Here is a 16,456-nt window from a genome sequence, read left to right as displayed (position 1 = left end):
CTTCATCTGCAGTTCCCTATCTTCATTTTCAATCCTTCCATTTTGTATTCGACCTTTTGTCCTTCGCGCTCCCCCTTCATTCATCCTACGTCCACTTCCAACCTGGTCGCCTGATACCTTCAGAGATGCCGAACGAGGGCGAACGGCCAACCACCGCCGACAAGGGCAAGGGCAAGGTTGATGATGTCCGCGAGCTAAATGGCAAGAAGCCCCAAAAGGATGAGAAGGCCCCAGTAGAGGGAAAGAAGAAGGATGAGGAACCACAGGAAGGTAGGTCGCGACACCACCGCGGAGGAAAGCATCTGGCCTCTGCCACCCATTCCTTCGGTCCCAGGACCTTGCGGCTAACATCTTTCAAGAGGAGCTCAGCGAGGAGGACCAAGAATTGAAAAATGAACTCGAGATGCTTGTCGAGCGGTTAAAGGTATGTCTACTCCCCTAGCCGTCTGGGATCACCGATGAGTTCGTGCTCACACTGCCTTACTATAGGAGCCGGACACCTCCCTCTACGGACCTGCTTTGGATGCAATCAAGAACTTTATCAAGACTTCAACCTCTTCCATGACGGCCGTTCCGAAGCCTCTCAAATTCCTCCGACCGCATTACGATGAACTCGCAGAGCTGTACGAGAAATGGACAGCGGGCTCTGTCAAGGTTCGTTCAACCATCATAATTCATTCACAAACACTAACCAAGCTATTGGCTTAGGACTCGCTGGCTGATATGCTTTCCGTACTCGGTATGACATACGGAGATGAGGAGAAGCTGGAGACGATCAAGTACCGCCTGTTGGCTAAGTCCGAGGATCTTGGCTCATGGGGCCACGAATATGTCAGACACTTGGCGCTCGAGATTGGACAAGAATATCAGAACCGGTTGAACGCAGAGAAGGAGACTCAAGATTTGGTGGACCTTGCATTGTCGCTGGTTCCCTATTTCCTGGGTCACAACGCCGAGGCCGATGCCGTTGATCTTATGAGTGAATTGGAGATAATTGAGGACATTCCTCGATTTGTGGACGAGAACACATATGCTCGAGTCTGCTTGTATATGGTCAGCATGGTCAACCTGCTCACCTATCCCGAAGACCAGCAGTTCCTCCGCACAGCCCACGAGATTTACGTTCGCTACAACAAGCTTTCTCAAGCCATTGTTCTTGCCATCAGATTGAACGACATCGATCTCATCAAGAGTGACATTAATGCCACCACCGACAGGGCCCTCAAGAAGCAAATGGCATTCTTGGTCGCGCGACAACAAATTTGGCTCGATCTTGACGAGGATCATGAGGATGCCGACTCTCTGTTGGACTGTCTGAACAACACTTCTATCCCGAACCACTTCAAGTCCCTCGGCAAGGAGCTTAACATTCTGGACCCCAAGATGCCCGAGGATATTTACAAGACTCACCTGGAGAGCAGTCGCGGAGCAGGTCTCACAAACCTCGACTCGGCACGACACAACCTGGCCAGCGCCTTCGTTAACTCTTTCGTGAACGCCGGTTTTGGTAACGATAAGATGATGATCGTTGATGGTGAGAAGGGTCCGTGGGTGTGGAAGACCAAAGACGACGGCCAGCTCTCTACGACAGCCTCGTTGGGTATGCTCATGCACCGGGATGTTGAAGAGGGTTTGAACAAGATCGATAAGTTCACTTACGCCGATGAGGATCAGGTCAAAGCCGGCGCCCTTCTCGCGACTGGTATCCTGAACTCTGGAGTTCGCTTTGACTCCGACCCAGCCCTTGCTCTCTTGAGTGACCCCGATAACCTGGAGTCAAAGAGTCGACCTATGCGGCTCGCATCGATTATGGGTCTTGGTCTAGCGTATGCTGGCTCGAACAAAGAAGAGCTGTTGGATGTGCTGCTTCCGATTGTTGAAGACACCTCGTTAGATATGCAGCTGTCTGCCATGGCAGCAGTCTCGCTTGGTCTTATCTTCGTGGGATCATCAAATCACCAGGTGAGCGAGGTGATTGCCACAACTTTAATGGACGAGGAGCGTCAGAAGCAACTAAAGGACAAGTGGACACGTTTCATGGCCCTTGGTTTGGCTCTGCTTTACTTCGGTCGGCAGGAGGAAGTTGATGTCGTTCTCGACATCCTGAAAGCGATTGATCATCCCATGGCGAAGCCCACCTCAGTCCTTGCATCAGTCTGTGCCTGGGCTGGCACAGGAACTGTGCTGAAGCTGCAAGAACTCCTTCACATCTGCAACGACATAATTGAGGAGAAGGAGGAGAACAAGGGAGATGAGCTCGTTCAGTCATATGCTGTACTAGGTCTGTCACTCATTGCTATGGGTGAGGATGTTGGCCAGGATATGATTCTTCGCCAGTTTGGCCATCTCATGCACTACGGTTCCAGTAACATTCGTCGGGTTGTGCCCCTCGCCATGGGTCTTGTTAGTCCTAGCAACCCTCAGATGAAGATTTACGATACCCTGTCCCGATACAGTCACGACAATGACAACGAGGTCGCCATCAACGCCATCTTTGCTATGGGTCTGTGTGGTGCCGGTACCAACAACGCTCGTCTAGCCCAGCTTCTGCGGCAATTAGCCAGCTACTACCACCGTGACCAGAACGCTCTATTCATGGTCCGCATTGCTCAGGGTCTGCTTCACATGGGTAAAGGAACCATGACTCTCAACCCATTCCACACCGACCGACAGGTTCTTTCTCGTGTCTCGGCGGCTGGTCTTCTCACAGTACTTGTGTCTTTGATTGATGCCAAGCAATTTATTCTCGCCGAGCACCACTACTTGCTCTACTTCCTTATCACAGCCATGTTCCCGCGGTACCTTGTCACTCTTGACGAGGACCTGCAACCGCTTACCGTCAACGTGCGCGTGGGTCAAGCTGTTGATGTCGTTGGTCAGGCTGGTCGGCCAAAGACCATCACCGGATGGCAGACCCAGAGCACTCCGGTGCTGCTATCTTACGGCGAGAGAGCCGAGCTTGAGGATGAGCAGTACATTCCTCTTAGCAGCACACTCGAGGGCTTGGTCATTCTGCGCAAGGTAAATACCCCGAATCACGATACCCCTTGATCTATCTTTTTCTAACAAATTATCTAGAACCCCGACTGGGAAAGCCCCGAATAAGCTCAATGAGATGCCGATTTATCGCCGTTGCTCGCCGCTGGCGGGTCTTTTATCATAGTCGGGTCACCATTGTATCTAATTTATTCAGAACGACTGAGGAATAGCATGGAACTTATTTTTCTTTCAATCCTGCATTTGGCTCGTCAGGTGGGCTTGGCCGGGCATTCTCTAAACAGATGTCTGTGTAGACTAACATAATTTGGGGGGTTTTATTTGGTTTTGGGATAAGGTATTCTTTTGGGGCTTGTTTTAAAAGTATCAGATGTCGAATATTTATGGAAAATGCTCCTTAATCTTTCTATGCAGTTCCAAGGTTGTTGAACGTCTGTAGTCGGCAAACCTAGTATCTTGACATTGATACCAAGGTACCCGTCCAGAAACGGAAATAGGGCATAGGGCTTTGAGCTTATCAACTTTTTTCTTTCTCCGCATCACTTTGAACGTCACGCTTTCCAGATCCAGCTTTGTCCTTTCTGCTTTGATATTATACAAGTCAAAGAGCTGTAACCGACCGAGAACTCGTCGTCATGAAACTCGACTCGAAGGCGATCCGCTATCTCACCTCTGAGGATTTCCGAGTGCTTGCCGGGGTACTTATCAACCCCTCCACCCCGCCATGCGCAGCATTACTCAAACTTCTGATTCAATAACTGATAGACGTCCCTTGGATTAGGTTGAAGCCGGTAGTCGCAACCATGAAGTCGTCCCTACGCCGCTGATCGTGCAACTTTCCGGCCTCCGAGGCGGCAGCGGCGTGCATCGCGCCATTTCGAATCTGGCCAAGATCAACTTGATCGCCAAAGTGAAGAATGCAAAGTGTAAGTTTTCTCCTGAGCATCCAGGTTTTCAAACCAGTGGAATGGTGGCTTATACTTTCCTGCAGATGACGGTTACAGACTTACCTATGGTGGACTGGACTACTTGGCGCTGAATGCGCACCAGAAGGCACAGGCTGTCTACTCAGTTGGCAATCAGGTCGGTGTCGGTAAGGAATCAGACATTATTGTGGTCGCACACAGCAGTGGAGAACAGCGCATCTTGAAAATCCACCGCCTTGGTCGTATCTCTTTCCGAACCGTCAAGACAAACCGCGACTACCTACGACACCGTAGTTCAGCATCGTGGATGTACATGTCCCGACTGGCTGCCATGAAGGAGTTTGCATTCATGAAGGCGCTCCGTGAGAACGGATTCTCAGTTCCCGAACCTATTGCCCAAAACCGACACACTATCGTCATGAGTCTGATCGATGCCTTCCCGCTCCGCCAGATCTCCAAAGTCCCCAACCCACAAGGGTTGTACTCAGAATTGATGGATATCATCCTGGAGCTTGCACGATTTGGTCTCATTCACGGTGACTTTAACGAGTTCAACCTGCTCATCAAGGAAGAAGTGGATGAAAATGCCAAAGAGAAATACACACCGGAAACCAAGTTGGATGATGTGGCAGATGAGGATATCCGGCTGGTCCCGGTTCTCATTGATTTCCCCCAAATGGTGTCTATTGACCATGTCAATGCCGAGATGTACTTTGACCGTGACGTGAACTGTGTTAAGCGGTACTTCCAGCGCAAGTTCCACTTCGTGAGCGACGTTCCAGGGCCGACATTCGCCCAAGCAAGAAAGAAGTTCCTCAAGAACCCTGGCAAGCGTCTCGACGTGGAGGTCGAGGCATCAGGCTTCTCAAGGAAGATGGCGCGCGAGCTCGAGAAGTATATGCAAGAAGTTGGTGTGGATGGCGACAATGGCTCTAGGGAAGATGGTGAGGAGGATGAAGAAAGCAGTGAGGAAGAGGAGGAGGAGGATGAGGAGTCAAGCTCAGAATCAGGAGAGCCCAATCAGGACAAGCAGCCGGAGCAAGATGATGAGGACGTCGGCGAGAGCTCACGACGATTTGAGGACTTGCATGTGTCGGGCCCATCCGGGCAATGAAGGAGACCCCAAAATTAAGTGCATTAATGACCATGAGTTATGAATATAGACTGTAATATAACACAATTGTGGCATTCAAAAATCTCGTAAAACGAACATTGAGATATTGAGATATTGAGAATTGCGCATTTGCTAACATAGAAGCAAAGCACGGACTCCGGAGTGTACATTGTAGGGCGGGCGGTGCGGCCACCCGTGCAATTATTCCGACGCAGCAAAAGATTCACGACGCGGACCTTATTCCATCCAACGCTCAACCCACTTCACCATGGTACGCAAAGCAATTGGGATCTCCAAGACGGGGGCCAAGCAAACTCTGCTGCCACCCGCCCAGCGCAAGCAGATTTTCCTGTATGTCAACCCTCTATCTGCGAAATCCAGAGGCATCAAATTTCAAACACTCCCGAACACCGTCCATACCAGCACGAATCTTCAAGATCCACCGAAGGAAACACACACTGACCACTGAAATTGAAATAGCCCCGAATTTACAATTGCCCTTGTCCGAACCCCCTACCTCTCTCCCCGCTATGCGCAATTCCGCGTCCCCCTCAACTTCAACAAGCTCGACATGCGCGATTACCTCCAGCGCCTGTACAATGTGGGAGTCGTTAGAATCCGCAGTTACATTGAACAACAGCCTATTACCCGGGTTACACGGGACGGTCGCACTCTGGGCCAGTGGCGTCGACCGAAGTCTGAGAAGCGGATGACTGTTGAGCTTCGGGATGAATTTGTTTGGCCCCAGGAGCCAGAGGATCTGAAGAAGTACGTTTTTCTCCTGTACATCGCTGGCTGTGCCGGATTATGTTGTGATTTCGGAGCATGGGAATACTGTTACTTCCTATTACCCTCGCGTTATACCCAGTTCAATGCGCATATCCTCAAGTTCAGTTTGCTAATCATTGCTCTAATTATACAGGTGGGAGAAGGAGGCCTGGGACTCAACAAACAAGGCCCAACAAGAGGCACAGAAGGCCGGTGCCCAGAAGGGTGATGCATCCCAGAAGCCAGATAAGGAGTTGCGCGAGGCATTCAAGAAGCAGGCGGAGGAGCTGAAGGGTGATAAGCAGTCCTGGCAGCCAACCTGGAAGACACTAGGCCTGGATTTCGCGCACAAGGAATTTGCTAACACCACGGGCGGAGGTTTCAAGAATCCGAAATGGATTACCCTCCCCAAGAAGCGCTAAAAGACGCTTTAAGAGTCTGGTGACCTGCAATGTTTTGGATCGTTCTAACTTTATTCTCCGTGCTGGATTTTCTTTCTGGTGGAAAACTCGGTGTTCATGTATTCTTCAACACTTGTCTTGTCTTTGGGCCTGTCTCCTGTATATTATATTGTTGGCCTAGGATTTTATAGATCTAACTAAAGCCTTTCTCACCTTGGAATCATGGATTGTTTTATACGTTAATCTTCAAAGGTGCATCTTTTACAAAATCGGTAAATTTACAGGTATAGGCTTGCAGGAAAATGCTTGTGTCTCTATCTTTTCCTCGCGAGTTTATCCAGGGGCTAGTCATTACATGCTGTTTGTTAAGCAAACGGATCCGATGATCTCCGCGGCGAAGAACCAATTTGCCTCATTGCTGCCTTATTTAGAAGGCTCAAACCCACCCGCCACGGCTTCAACCATCTCAACTTATGATTAGCACCGCTTTTCCTCTTATATCTCCATCTTAAAAAAATGGCCGCTTCCGCCCCCACCAAGAAGACCTTCACCATTGGCACACGCAAGTCTAAGCTTGCCCTGCTGCAAACCGATTTAGTGCGCGCGGCTCTTCAGAAAACACACCCCGATTATGAATTTAAGACCTTGACCAAGGAGACCGCCGGAGATCTCAACACTACCATTGCCCTGAAGGATTTCGCCTCGAAGAATCTATGGACTGAGGAGCTGGAAGAGTTAATGATTGGAGGCGAAGTAGACTTCATCGTCCACTCTCTCAAAGGTAAGGAAGCATGAGCTTATTGCCCCGCATCACCATTGAACCCCGCGCAGACAATGCTAATACAATTTTCAAATGGCTAGATGTCCCTACACTTCTGCCCGACACATGTACCCTGGGAATGATGATGCCGCGTGAAGATAGCCGAGATGTCTTCGTTGTGAAGCAAGGACTGCCCTACAAGTCTCTGGCAGAGCTCCCCGCCGGCTCCGTTGTCGGAACATCTTCTATTCGCCGTACGGCCCAATTGGCGCGTAAATACCCTCATTTGAAGGTCCAGGATATCCGTGGAAACATCGGGACTCGTCTGTCGAAGTTGGATGCTGAGGATAGCCCATATACCTGCGCGATTCTTGCGGCGGCTGGTCTACTGCGCCTGGATCTGCAAGATCGCATCACTCAGTACCTTGACTCGAAGAACAGTGGAATGCTGTATGCTGTTGGACAAGGTGCCCTGGGGATTGAGATTCGCAAGGAGGATACCTTACTGAAGGAAATGTTGACCAAAATCGGTCACGCTGAGACTACCTTTGCTTGTTTGGCTGAGCGGAGTCTTCTGCGAACTCTTGAAGGAGGCTGCAGTGCCCCTCTGGGTGTTGAGAGTGAGTGGGTAGAGATTGCGGGGTCAAAGAAGCTGCGCATGCGGTCTGTGGTCGTTAGCGTCGACGGCCAGCAGTGTGCAGAGGTTGAAGTTGATGGCGATGTGGATTCAGCCGAGAGCGCCGAGGCCTTTGGTGTTACGGTGGCCAAAGCGTTGGTGGAAAAGGGAGCTGGCGCAATTCTCGAGGAGATCCAGCGAAACAAGGTTGTTAAGGCAGGTGTTACTGCTTGATTGGCAATAAGGAACAAAATATCAGGTAGACTGGGATGTAACTATGCAAATACCCCTTTGAAACGAGAATGAGATTCACGATATCTTTTGGATGCATCAAATTTGCACACGCGTCATTGCAATAGATTTCAATTTTTTTTTGTAATCGACCCACAGGCGCTGTCTATCGCTTCCAGAAGTGTGCTATCAAAGGAACTTATACACGAGATCAACCGCGATTGAGAGTATTTCCAGATCCGCGAGGATTTGCCTCAACATATTCATCCCAAGCCCGAGCTTTCATGGTCTCCTCGTCAGCCTTGTCTAGATCATCTTCATCAATTTCAGCAATAATTCCGGATTGCTCGCCACCTTGAAGAACATTGCCCCTCCTGTGTTCTTCGTCAAGGTACTCCTCAATCGTCATGGTTGGTAGGTTATGGCCGGAGCGGAACACGCCCTGCTGGAGCTGCGAGCGACGGTCGAGTAGGGTAAATGGCTGCATTGGTCTGCCCTTGCTGTTCAATAGGGGACCATTCCTTCCTCCAAGTAATTGTGAGATTGAGGGATCCAGGCGATCCGAGTAATTGGCGCCTCCCAGATTACTGCGTTGCCGATTATCATTTTGCGGCATTTGGGACGGCTCCGGTATAGGTGCATTCCGCATGGCGGAAAGCATAGACAATTCTTGCACCAACAAATCCAGAGCTTGGAAGGTCTGGTGTGTATAGAGTTGAAGTTCGGATAGGTAGAGTTCCCGGGTCGCATCACTATCGCTTTGGAGTTGTGCTTCGTTTCGGGCCAAATACTGCAGCGTGTCAGCAGCTAATCCAGAAATTTTGATCTTCCGTGGTTCGTGTTTTATACCTCTAGCTTCTGCTTGAGTTCTTTCTCTTCCCTAAACCGTCTAACTTTTGTATCCCGACGAGTCGCCGCATCGTTGACGGGTGCCAATGTGAAGGCAGACGGGTTGGCCATGTATGTCTCGAATAACTTCCGATCCCCCTTCGACAATAACTCATATTCATCAAGACGCGTCAGAAATTTCTCGTATTGTTCCAGGGCTCTCTGAAGGACGGATTGGCGGTCAGCGCTGGGGCCTCGCTGGATGAGTTCGGCAAGGTGGTATTCCAGAGTCATATATCTACAGAGGACATCAGTCAACCGTAACAAAAAGGTATCCGGATTAGAATTCTCACTGTAGATCACCAGATGAAACATCGTCCAGGGATTCGTTAGAGCTGAATAGCGACAAAATACTGATTTGTCGTTGGCACTCCTGGAACTTGGCGATCGTCGCATTGACATCGTCGCGGTAGGCGGCTGTGTTGGTGTCGCCCCGTGACTCAAGCAATGACTTGCCTTCTTTAGCTGACAAAAATAAAGATCGAAGACTCTGTGATTGCTCCATATTGTTGATCGAGTATGGGAAAAAGTGGGATATGCGCAAATGACTTGTGTCCCCGCGATTTGCGAAGTTTTGGCGAGCCGATAAGCCGATAAGAGCTCCATCTTATCTAGACCTTGATGTCCAAATGTTCGCCTGACGCTGATCAAAGCGCAAAGAAGAAAGTCTCTTTACATTTATACTGGTTGTGTTCTTGGTCCCTTCATACCTAAGTAGTGGTAGCTTGGACTTCTACATATTGCTGCCTATATTATCTTTGCTTTCACTCACTTTTGAAGGAACACACCTTCCAAGGTTCCATATACTTCGGGTCCAGGCCATTCACTTAGCCATCACTTCTAAGATCATGCCAGTTTAGGTGAGCAGCAGGGCTTTACCGGCATTGAATGATTAGGGAGATTCTTCTAGTAACCTATCAACGACCGCATCTATTCGTTATTAAACATATTTCCTCAACTATATCCCAAGCCCGGCACAAAGCAATTTTCCTAACCTAGACTCCAAGAACACCATACTCGACCAACAACATGGCGTCTGAGAGCAAACGGGGCGGTACCTCTATTATTCACAATGATTCAGAGCAATCTGAAAGTGAGAACGAGAAGGATGAACTTCTCATTGAAGCTTTTCAGGCTCGGCGAACCCAAAATATGCAATTCGAGGCCCTGTAAGTCTTCCAGATACACTGGGATCAAATATTTCCTACACTAATCAAATTTTAGATTGTCTCAAAGAGCAAATGATGACACAATTCAGCAGACCAAAAAGGGACAGCTTGATAGGCCGGACGACGAGCTCACCATAGCTAGCTTGGTGGCAAAGAAAGACTCTGGTACCGGTAGCCTGGACCCTCGTGCTTACCAGATCGAGTTGTTTGAGCGATCAAAAACTCGTAATATCATTGCAGTCCTTGATACCGGTGAGGCCACTTAACCTCTCGACATTTGGGAGGAATCTAACAATACGACCAGGCTCCGGAAAGACCCTCATCGCGGTGCTTTTGCTCAAGCATATGTTGCAACAGGAGCTGATCGAACGGTCTCTTGGCAAGCATCACCGTGTGGCCATTTTCCTAGTGAGAACCTTACTGAACCTTGTGATATATTAATATTGACAGAAATAAGGTCGATAGTGTAACTCTGGTGTTCCAACAAGCAGCTGTTCTCCGGAACAACCTGAGCCAGGAAGTTGGCCATCTCTATGGTGCCATGGGCCCAGATCTCTGGGACCAACAAACATGGGAGAGGCACCTCGAAGCAAACATGGTCATTGTGTGCACAGCTGAAATTATCCATCAGGCGCTACTCAATGCATTTGTCAAAATGAACCAAGTCAACCTGTTGATTTTTGATGAGGCCCATCATACGAAGAAGGAGCATCCATATGCACGGTCAGAATGCCCATGATCTTAACCATTTTTAAATCGCCCGAGACTAACATTACCAGTAGAATCATTCGTGATTCTTACCTCAAGGTCGATGCGTCAGAACGTCCAAAAATCTTTGGGATGACAGCCTCTCCGATCGATGGTAAAGTTAACGTTATAGAAGCCGCCAGGTATGTGTCGAAAGTCTCGAAGAATGTTGATATGAGTTGATTTTTTTGGAGTGAGCTTGAAGCTCTTTTGAATAGCCAGATTGCAACGACCTCTAACCTGTCTTCCCTGCGGACATTTATCAGAAAGCCGACAGAGGAGACATGGACCTACAAGAAACTCAAAAGTCCCTTTGAAACATCTCTTTACAAGAGAATAAAGGATGATTTTGGAGACTTGAAAGCTCTTGAGCCCATTTTCCGATCGACTATGAATGCTAGCTCAGAGCTGGGAATCTGGTGCGCTGATAAAATCTGGGCCAAGGCTCTTGCGGAAGATGTCATACCGAAGCTAGAGGGCACTATGAACAAGGAGTCCAGCCAAGGTTTAAGCGCCCATGCTGGTGTCGTCAGAGATACCCAGCGAGTCAAGGCTGTCTGCCAGACTGTGCAAGAGCATCCATTTCAACACCCCTTGGAATCGGGTCAACTAAGTTCCAAGGTGGAACTTCTCTTGGCCATCCTAACCCATCATTTTAGTCGGTCAAAAGAGACGAAGTGTATCGTTTTCACTGCGCGACGCAATACTGCCAAAATCTTGATGCAATTGTGTGATGAATTGGGAGTCCCAAACATTCGCCCTGGTCTGCTGGTTGGTGTTCGGAATTCCGACTTCACAGGATCAACCACGTTTCGTCAACAATTTCTTGCTCTGGTCAAATTTCGAAAGGGTGAAATCAACTGCTTGGTACGTGAGATAATCTTTTCAAAGATATTGAAGAGAGAAGCTAATAATCCCAAAGTTTGCAACATCAGTTGCTGAAGAGGGTCTTGACATTCCAGATTGCAATCTTGTCGTAAGGTAGGAGATGAAGCTGATCCAATTCTGATTGACTTGCTAAAGGTAGCAGGTTCAATCTCTATCATACCATGATTCAATACATTCAGAGCAGGGGTCGTGCAAGACACGAGGAGTCAGTCGTAAGTGGGCGGTATTGCTTGCTTCTTCAAGATATCACTAATGTCCTGGTTATAGTATGTGCACATGATCGAGATAGAAAATGACCACCATCAGAAGCGTCTTCAAGAAGTTCAGCAGGCAGAGGTAATTATACTTAGATAAGCGTCGGACTTTGCTGACATATTACCACAGAAGCTGATGCAGGCATTCTGCAGCGCGCTCCCTAGGGATCGGCTCCTTCTGGGAGATGAGGTAGACATAAATAAGGTCTTCGAAAAAGACGAAGGGAAAAGGACCTACACTATTCAGTCGACGGGAGCAAAGTTGACTTACACCCATGCCATCAATGTCCTCTCGCGCTATGCAGCATCTTTGGTAGGCCATTTCTTTTTTTATCCAAACCCAGAAGCTCTCTCGAGGCTAATGCGCCAAAATAGCAATATGAGAAAGAGATTTCTGCTTGCGCAACTTTCTTTACGGTTGCAAAAGGAGGATCCTTCGCCTGTGAAGTGATTCTACCGGAAAAGTCGCCAATCCGAGGACTGATAGGAAGATTGGAATCGACAAAGATAATGGCGAAGCAGTCAGCTGCATTTGATGCGTGTATGCTATTGAGAAGAAGGCATCTTCTCGATGACAATTTCAAGTCCGTCTATCACAAACGACTCCCAGCTATGCGCAACGCCAAGCTCGCAATTTCGTCGAAGAAGACTAACCAGTACACCATGATTTGCAAGCCATCCATCTGGAAGAAAAACCAAGGAGGCTTGCCTGATAAAGTTTATGGTATGATCTTCAAATTTTGTCCCAAGGAGCCCCTAGATCGTGTTCATGATAGCATTATACTCCTGGCCCGAGTACCGCTTCCACAGATCCCTTCATTTCCTATATACCTCGAAAACGACAAGGAAACCAGCATTCAAGCCATAGTGCTTGACACACCACTTTCGGTCATCACCGAAGATCTTGCCTGTTTTTCTCAATTCACAATTGCTGTTTTCCGTGACGTGTTTCACAAGACATTTGAACCCGTACTGGAGAAATTCCCCTACTGGCTGGCTCCAATCAGATCGGATGCCCAGGATATCTGTTCTACCGATTCACCGCGGGATATTATTGACTGGAACACTTTAAATTTCGTGAATGAGAACCATGAAATTAAATGGACGAAGGAAATGGAACCGAGGTCTCTTTTGAATCGTTTCATCTATGATGGCTGGGATGGAAAGAGACGTTTCTTTCCACTCAGTGTCGAAACTACACTCCGTCCTTCAGATCCCCCGCCTTCCTACGCTCCTCGTCGAAAGTGGATGAAAGACATCATGAATTACTCTCTAAGTCTTTCCAAAAACTCCCGACTAAGAGCCCTGGAAGGCGTGGACTGGGATCAGCCAGTATTCCAGGCGGAATGTGTTTGCCTGCGAAGGAATTTCCTGGACAAGGCCACAGAAGCGGAAAAGGCAGAAGTGACGAGGTTAGCTCTTTGCCTAGAGCCACTTATGATTTCTGCGGTAATATCCAGCGCTGACGTGGAAGTAAAGCTCAGTTACTGATTTCTCGCTAGATCCCCATACCAATCGTGACTTCATGCCTGGCTTTTCCTGCTATAATGAACAGGCTCGAGTCTTACATGATCATATTGGAGGGCTGTCAGCATCTAGGTCTGGGCATTAGACTGGACTATGCATTGGAGGCTTTCACGAAAGACTCAGACAACACTGAAGAACATCGTGCTCTCCAGGTTCATGTCCAACGAGGCATGGGAAAGAACTATGAGCGACTTGAATTCCTGGGCGACAGTTTTCTGAAGATGGCGACTTCCATCTCGCTTTTCTGCCAAAACCCGGATGATGATGAATATGATTACCATGTCAACCGAATGTGTCTCATCTGCAACAAAAACTTGTTCAACGCTGCCACTAATATCAACCTCTATGCCTACATTCGGAGCCGTGGCTTCTCAAGGTACCTTGCTATTCGCTTGCTTTCCTATTTTTTTTTTCAAAGCTTAACTGATATGCGATGGCAGGCACACATGGTATCCACCAGGACTTGAGCTTCTTCATGGTCGGAACTACCTTCGGCATCTTGAATCTGAAAGCAGCCATGCCCTGGGCGAAAAGACAATTGCGGATGTCTGCGAGGCGCTCATCGGAGCTTCATTGCTCACGGGAGGCGAGAATAGCCGATTTGACATGGCAATCGAAGCAGTGACTATTTTCGTGGACAGTGGGAACCACAAAGCAAGAAGCTGGGGTGACTATGTGTCATCATACGTCAAGCCATCCTACCAACTCAAAAGTGCTGATGGCTTCGAGATTGATCTCGCCAACAGGATTTCTCAAGATTTGGGCTATCGATTCCAGTATCCCGCTCTGCTCCGTTCCGCCTTCACCCATCCCTCCTATCCCTCTGCATGGGCTAAAGTGCCTTGCTACCAGCGATTGGAGTTCCTCGGAGATGCTCTACTGGACATGGTATGCATCGAGGACTTGTTTGCACGATTCCCAGACAAGGATCCACAGTGGTTGACTGAGCACAAGGTAAGCATGCTTTTTGAATTTATGTACACAGCCTCTGATCAAAGTATAGATGGCTATGGTATCAAACAAGTTCCTGGGCGCACTTGCAGTGAAGTTGGGACTGCATCGCCATCTCCAGCATTTCAGCAACCCTCTCCAGTCAGGCGTCACCCAGTACGCTGAGGATATTCAGATCGCCGAGGAAGAAAGCAATGGAATTATGGACTATTGGCTTGGGACCAAAGATTCCCCAAAGGTAAGTTCAGTTTTATTTGATGGATTGTACCAAATATATTGACTTCAATAAAACAGTGTCTGCCGGACATGCTTGAGGCATACCTAGCGGCAATTTTTGTCGATTCAGGTTTCGACTACACGGTCATTGAAACTTTCTATAGCCGTCACATCAAGCCATACTTTGTCGACATGTCCTTATACGACACCTTTGCCAACAAACACCCGACGGTAAGGAATATATTTCCTTGATTCCAACCCACTTTCATTCCACTAATGATCAAATAGACATATCTATACACCCAGTTGACGAACGTCTATGGCTGCATAAACTATTGTCTGAAGTCGGGTGAGCTTCCAGTAGTGGATAACGAGCAACCAATCATCCTCGCTGCCGTCATGATACACGGAATCTGTGTTGCAGATTCTACCGGAACGTCAAGCCGATATGCCAAAGTCCGGGCGAGTGAAAGGGCTTTGGATGCAATAAGTGGGATGCTCCGGGATGATTTCCGCAAAAGGTATGGCTGTGATTGCCGTGCCTCTGATATCGGGTATGTGAACAGCGCCGACACTGGAACTGCGATTTGATGCGCTCGGTTCTCCTTTTGTTTACATGCATTGGGTGCTTTAATTTATCTTCAGGGCAACGAAATTCATTTTATAATCTTTATGCGCGACAGTAAAATTGCTACGGGGATCACGTAGTTGATTTAGCCCAAAGCCGTGAAAAGCAGGGGGTGTTATTGTGTCAAGACCTGATAAGTATCACCTATTTCTGTGTCCCTTCACATCACTTTGACTGTGAACTCAAGCTCAAAGTATCAATACCGACATAGGTCGGTGTATTGTAACATCTACTGGCAAACGCCCGTGGCCTCGTCGGGGGTTTGCTAAACACTTCAGTTAGCCTCCCACTCGTATCTGTCGGTCTATAGTCTAAGTGAGTCACTCACCAAGCAAAAGTTACTTGTACAGACTCCCATGCTTCCATCCTGCTTGCAAGCAGCGCCATTTGCGAGCTAATATTGAGATCAGATCCTTGTTTGAAATTGAAATTAATTTTTTTGGGTTATCTTACCTTTGTGGCGACTGTGACCATATCGTCAGCCATGACAGCAGCGACCATGGCAAAAAGGGCAAGGAAGACGAAACGCATCTTGAAAGTCAAGATTGAGAGTTGGTGTTTGATTGTGTGGATATTCTGTATGAACTTCTCCTGGATTGAACTTATTTTAGCACAACAGGACATGGTATTTATACCTGTTCATGAGCTCTTGAAAGCAGTTATTAGGTTCCTCGGTCCCTGTTGAGCCACAGTGACATTTTGTATCAACCCAGAGCTAATTGAAACTCGTCGCCTGTTGCTAATACCTTTCCAGTTCAAAATTAGGCATAAAATTATCATGACCCCCTTTTTGTTGCATATTTGTCTATGCTGTCCTACATAATGCCTCGATAGGCTTGGCCGAGGTCTGCATTTATCCGGTACGTGGGCTGTCCATTTGGGCTTTTCAATCATGGTCAAATATGGCAGTTTCATTACCTTTGTAGTTTGTCTGCTGTCTATCGTTAAGATGAGTTGATCATTTGGAAGGCCCAATTGGGCAACAACATGCAGTATTTTCTCTTTGAAATATAACCTAGACCAACTCATATTTCGCATAATTATCGGGTACTACATCGTCCGAGCCTTGCGATTGACCCCTTAAAAGACGGTACACAGAATAATGGTGACATCAAGGAATGCCTAGTTTGGGCTTGTGTGAAGATTAAACTTTTTCCCTATATTCTCGCTGGGTTTCTCCGAACGTAAAGTCCATGGGTCTTATCATGTTACACATGGCTTAACTTTCTCCAAACTTGACCACTCTCTCGCTTAAAATAGTCATTCAAAGAACTTGGCGGGATCATTGCAGAACTGACCGTATTTTCCCGAGCCTTCGAATCCACACTAGGTACCTGGGCAGGTACATGAGGCATGCACTAAACTTCATCGTTTC

The 16,456-nt window shown here is 48.0% G+C and overlaps 6 protein-coding genes across 6 annotated transcripts; 5 read left to right on the top strand and 1 right to left on the bottom strand.

Annotated features, from left to right (window-relative positions):
* Positions 1-125: 125 nt before the first annotated feature.
* On the top strand, positions 126-3,105 carry N7503_005433 (proteasome regulatory particle base subunit RPN1; the record flags this gene model as incomplete). Its single annotated transcript, XM_057064980.1, has 5 exons — positions 126-270; positions 360-424; positions 490-654; positions 709-3,021; positions 3,079-3,105. The coding sequence occupies 5 exons, from the start codon at positions 126-128 to the stop codon at positions 3,103-3,105; spliced, it is 2,715 nt and encodes a 904-aa protein (XP_056922723.1).
* Positions 3,106-3,551: 446 nt separating this feature from the next.
* On the top strand, positions 3,552-5,037 carry N7503_005432 (protein kinase RIO2; the record flags this gene model as incomplete). The annotated part of the gene is made up of 3 exons (XM_057064979.1): positions 3,552-3,695; positions 3,779-3,923; positions 3,989-5,037. Exons 1-3 carry the CDS (start codon positions 3,633-3,635, stop codon positions 5,035-5,037), a joined length of 1,257 nt encoding a protein of 418 aa, XP_056922722.1. The 5' UTR covers positions 3,552-3,632.
* A 268-nt stretch (positions 5,038-5,305) lies between these two features.
* On the top strand, positions 5,306-6,227 carry N7503_005431 (mitochondrial 54S ribosomal protein uL23m; the record flags this gene model as incomplete). The annotated part of the gene is made up of 3 exons (XM_057064978.1): positions 5,306-5,388; positions 5,518-5,805; positions 5,960-6,227. The coding sequence occupies 3 exons, from the start codon at positions 5,306-5,308 to the stop codon at positions 6,225-6,227; spliced, it is 639 nt and encodes a 212-aa protein (XP_056922721.1).
* A 495-nt stretch (positions 6,228-6,722) lies between these two features.
* N7503_005430 (porphobilinogen deaminase) lies at positions 6,723-7,816 on the top strand (the record flags this gene model as incomplete). The annotated part of the gene is made up of 2 exons (XM_057064977.1): positions 6,723-6,987; positions 7,068-7,816. The coding sequence occupies 2 exons, from the start codon at positions 6,723-6,725 to the stop codon at positions 7,814-7,816; spliced, it is 1,014 nt and encodes a 337-aa protein (XP_056922720.1).
* Positions 7,817-8,024: 208 nt separating this feature from the next.
* On the bottom strand, positions 8,025-9,206 carry N7503_005429 (IGBP1/TAP42 family protein; the record flags this gene model as incomplete). Its single annotated transcript, XM_057064976.1, has 3 exons — positions 8,025-8,603; positions 8,663-8,939; positions 8,995-9,206. The coding sequence occupies 3 exons, from the start codon at positions 9,204-9,206 to the stop codon at positions 8,025-8,027; spliced, it is 1,068 nt and encodes a 355-aa protein (XP_056922719.1).
* Positions 9,207-9,730: 524 nt separating this feature from the next.
* On the top strand, positions 9,731-15,044 carry N7503_005428 (uncharacterized protein; the record flags this gene model as incomplete). Its single annotated transcript, XM_057064975.1, has 16 exons — positions 9,731-9,870; positions 9,926-10,122; positions 10,175-10,278; positions 10,328-10,593; positions 10,653-10,760; positions 10,836-11,484; positions 11,540-11,598; positions 11,648-11,717; positions 11,773-11,841; positions 11,890-12,072; positions 12,135-13,208; positions 13,262-13,662; positions 13,727-14,240; positions 14,290-14,475; positions 14,532-14,684; positions 14,742-15,044. 16 exons carry the CDS (start codon positions 9,731-9,733, stop codon positions 15,042-15,044), a joined length of 4,476 nt encoding a protein of 1,491 aa, XP_056922718.1.
* Between the last annotated feature and the right edge of the window lie 1,412 nt (positions 15,045-16,456).

The sequence above is a fragment of the Penicillium pulvis genome (assembly GCF_028828015.1).
Source record: "Penicillium pulvis strain IBT 33274 chromosome Unknown contig_23_segment0_segment0, whole genome shotgun sequence".
NCBI classification, from domain to species: Eukaryota; Fungi; Ascomycota; class Eurotiomycetes; order Eurotiales; family Aspergillaceae; genus Penicillium; species Penicillium pulvis.
The sequence above is the reverse complement of the archived record's forward strand: the minus strand, read 5'-3'. Positions and strand labels throughout refer to the sequence as shown.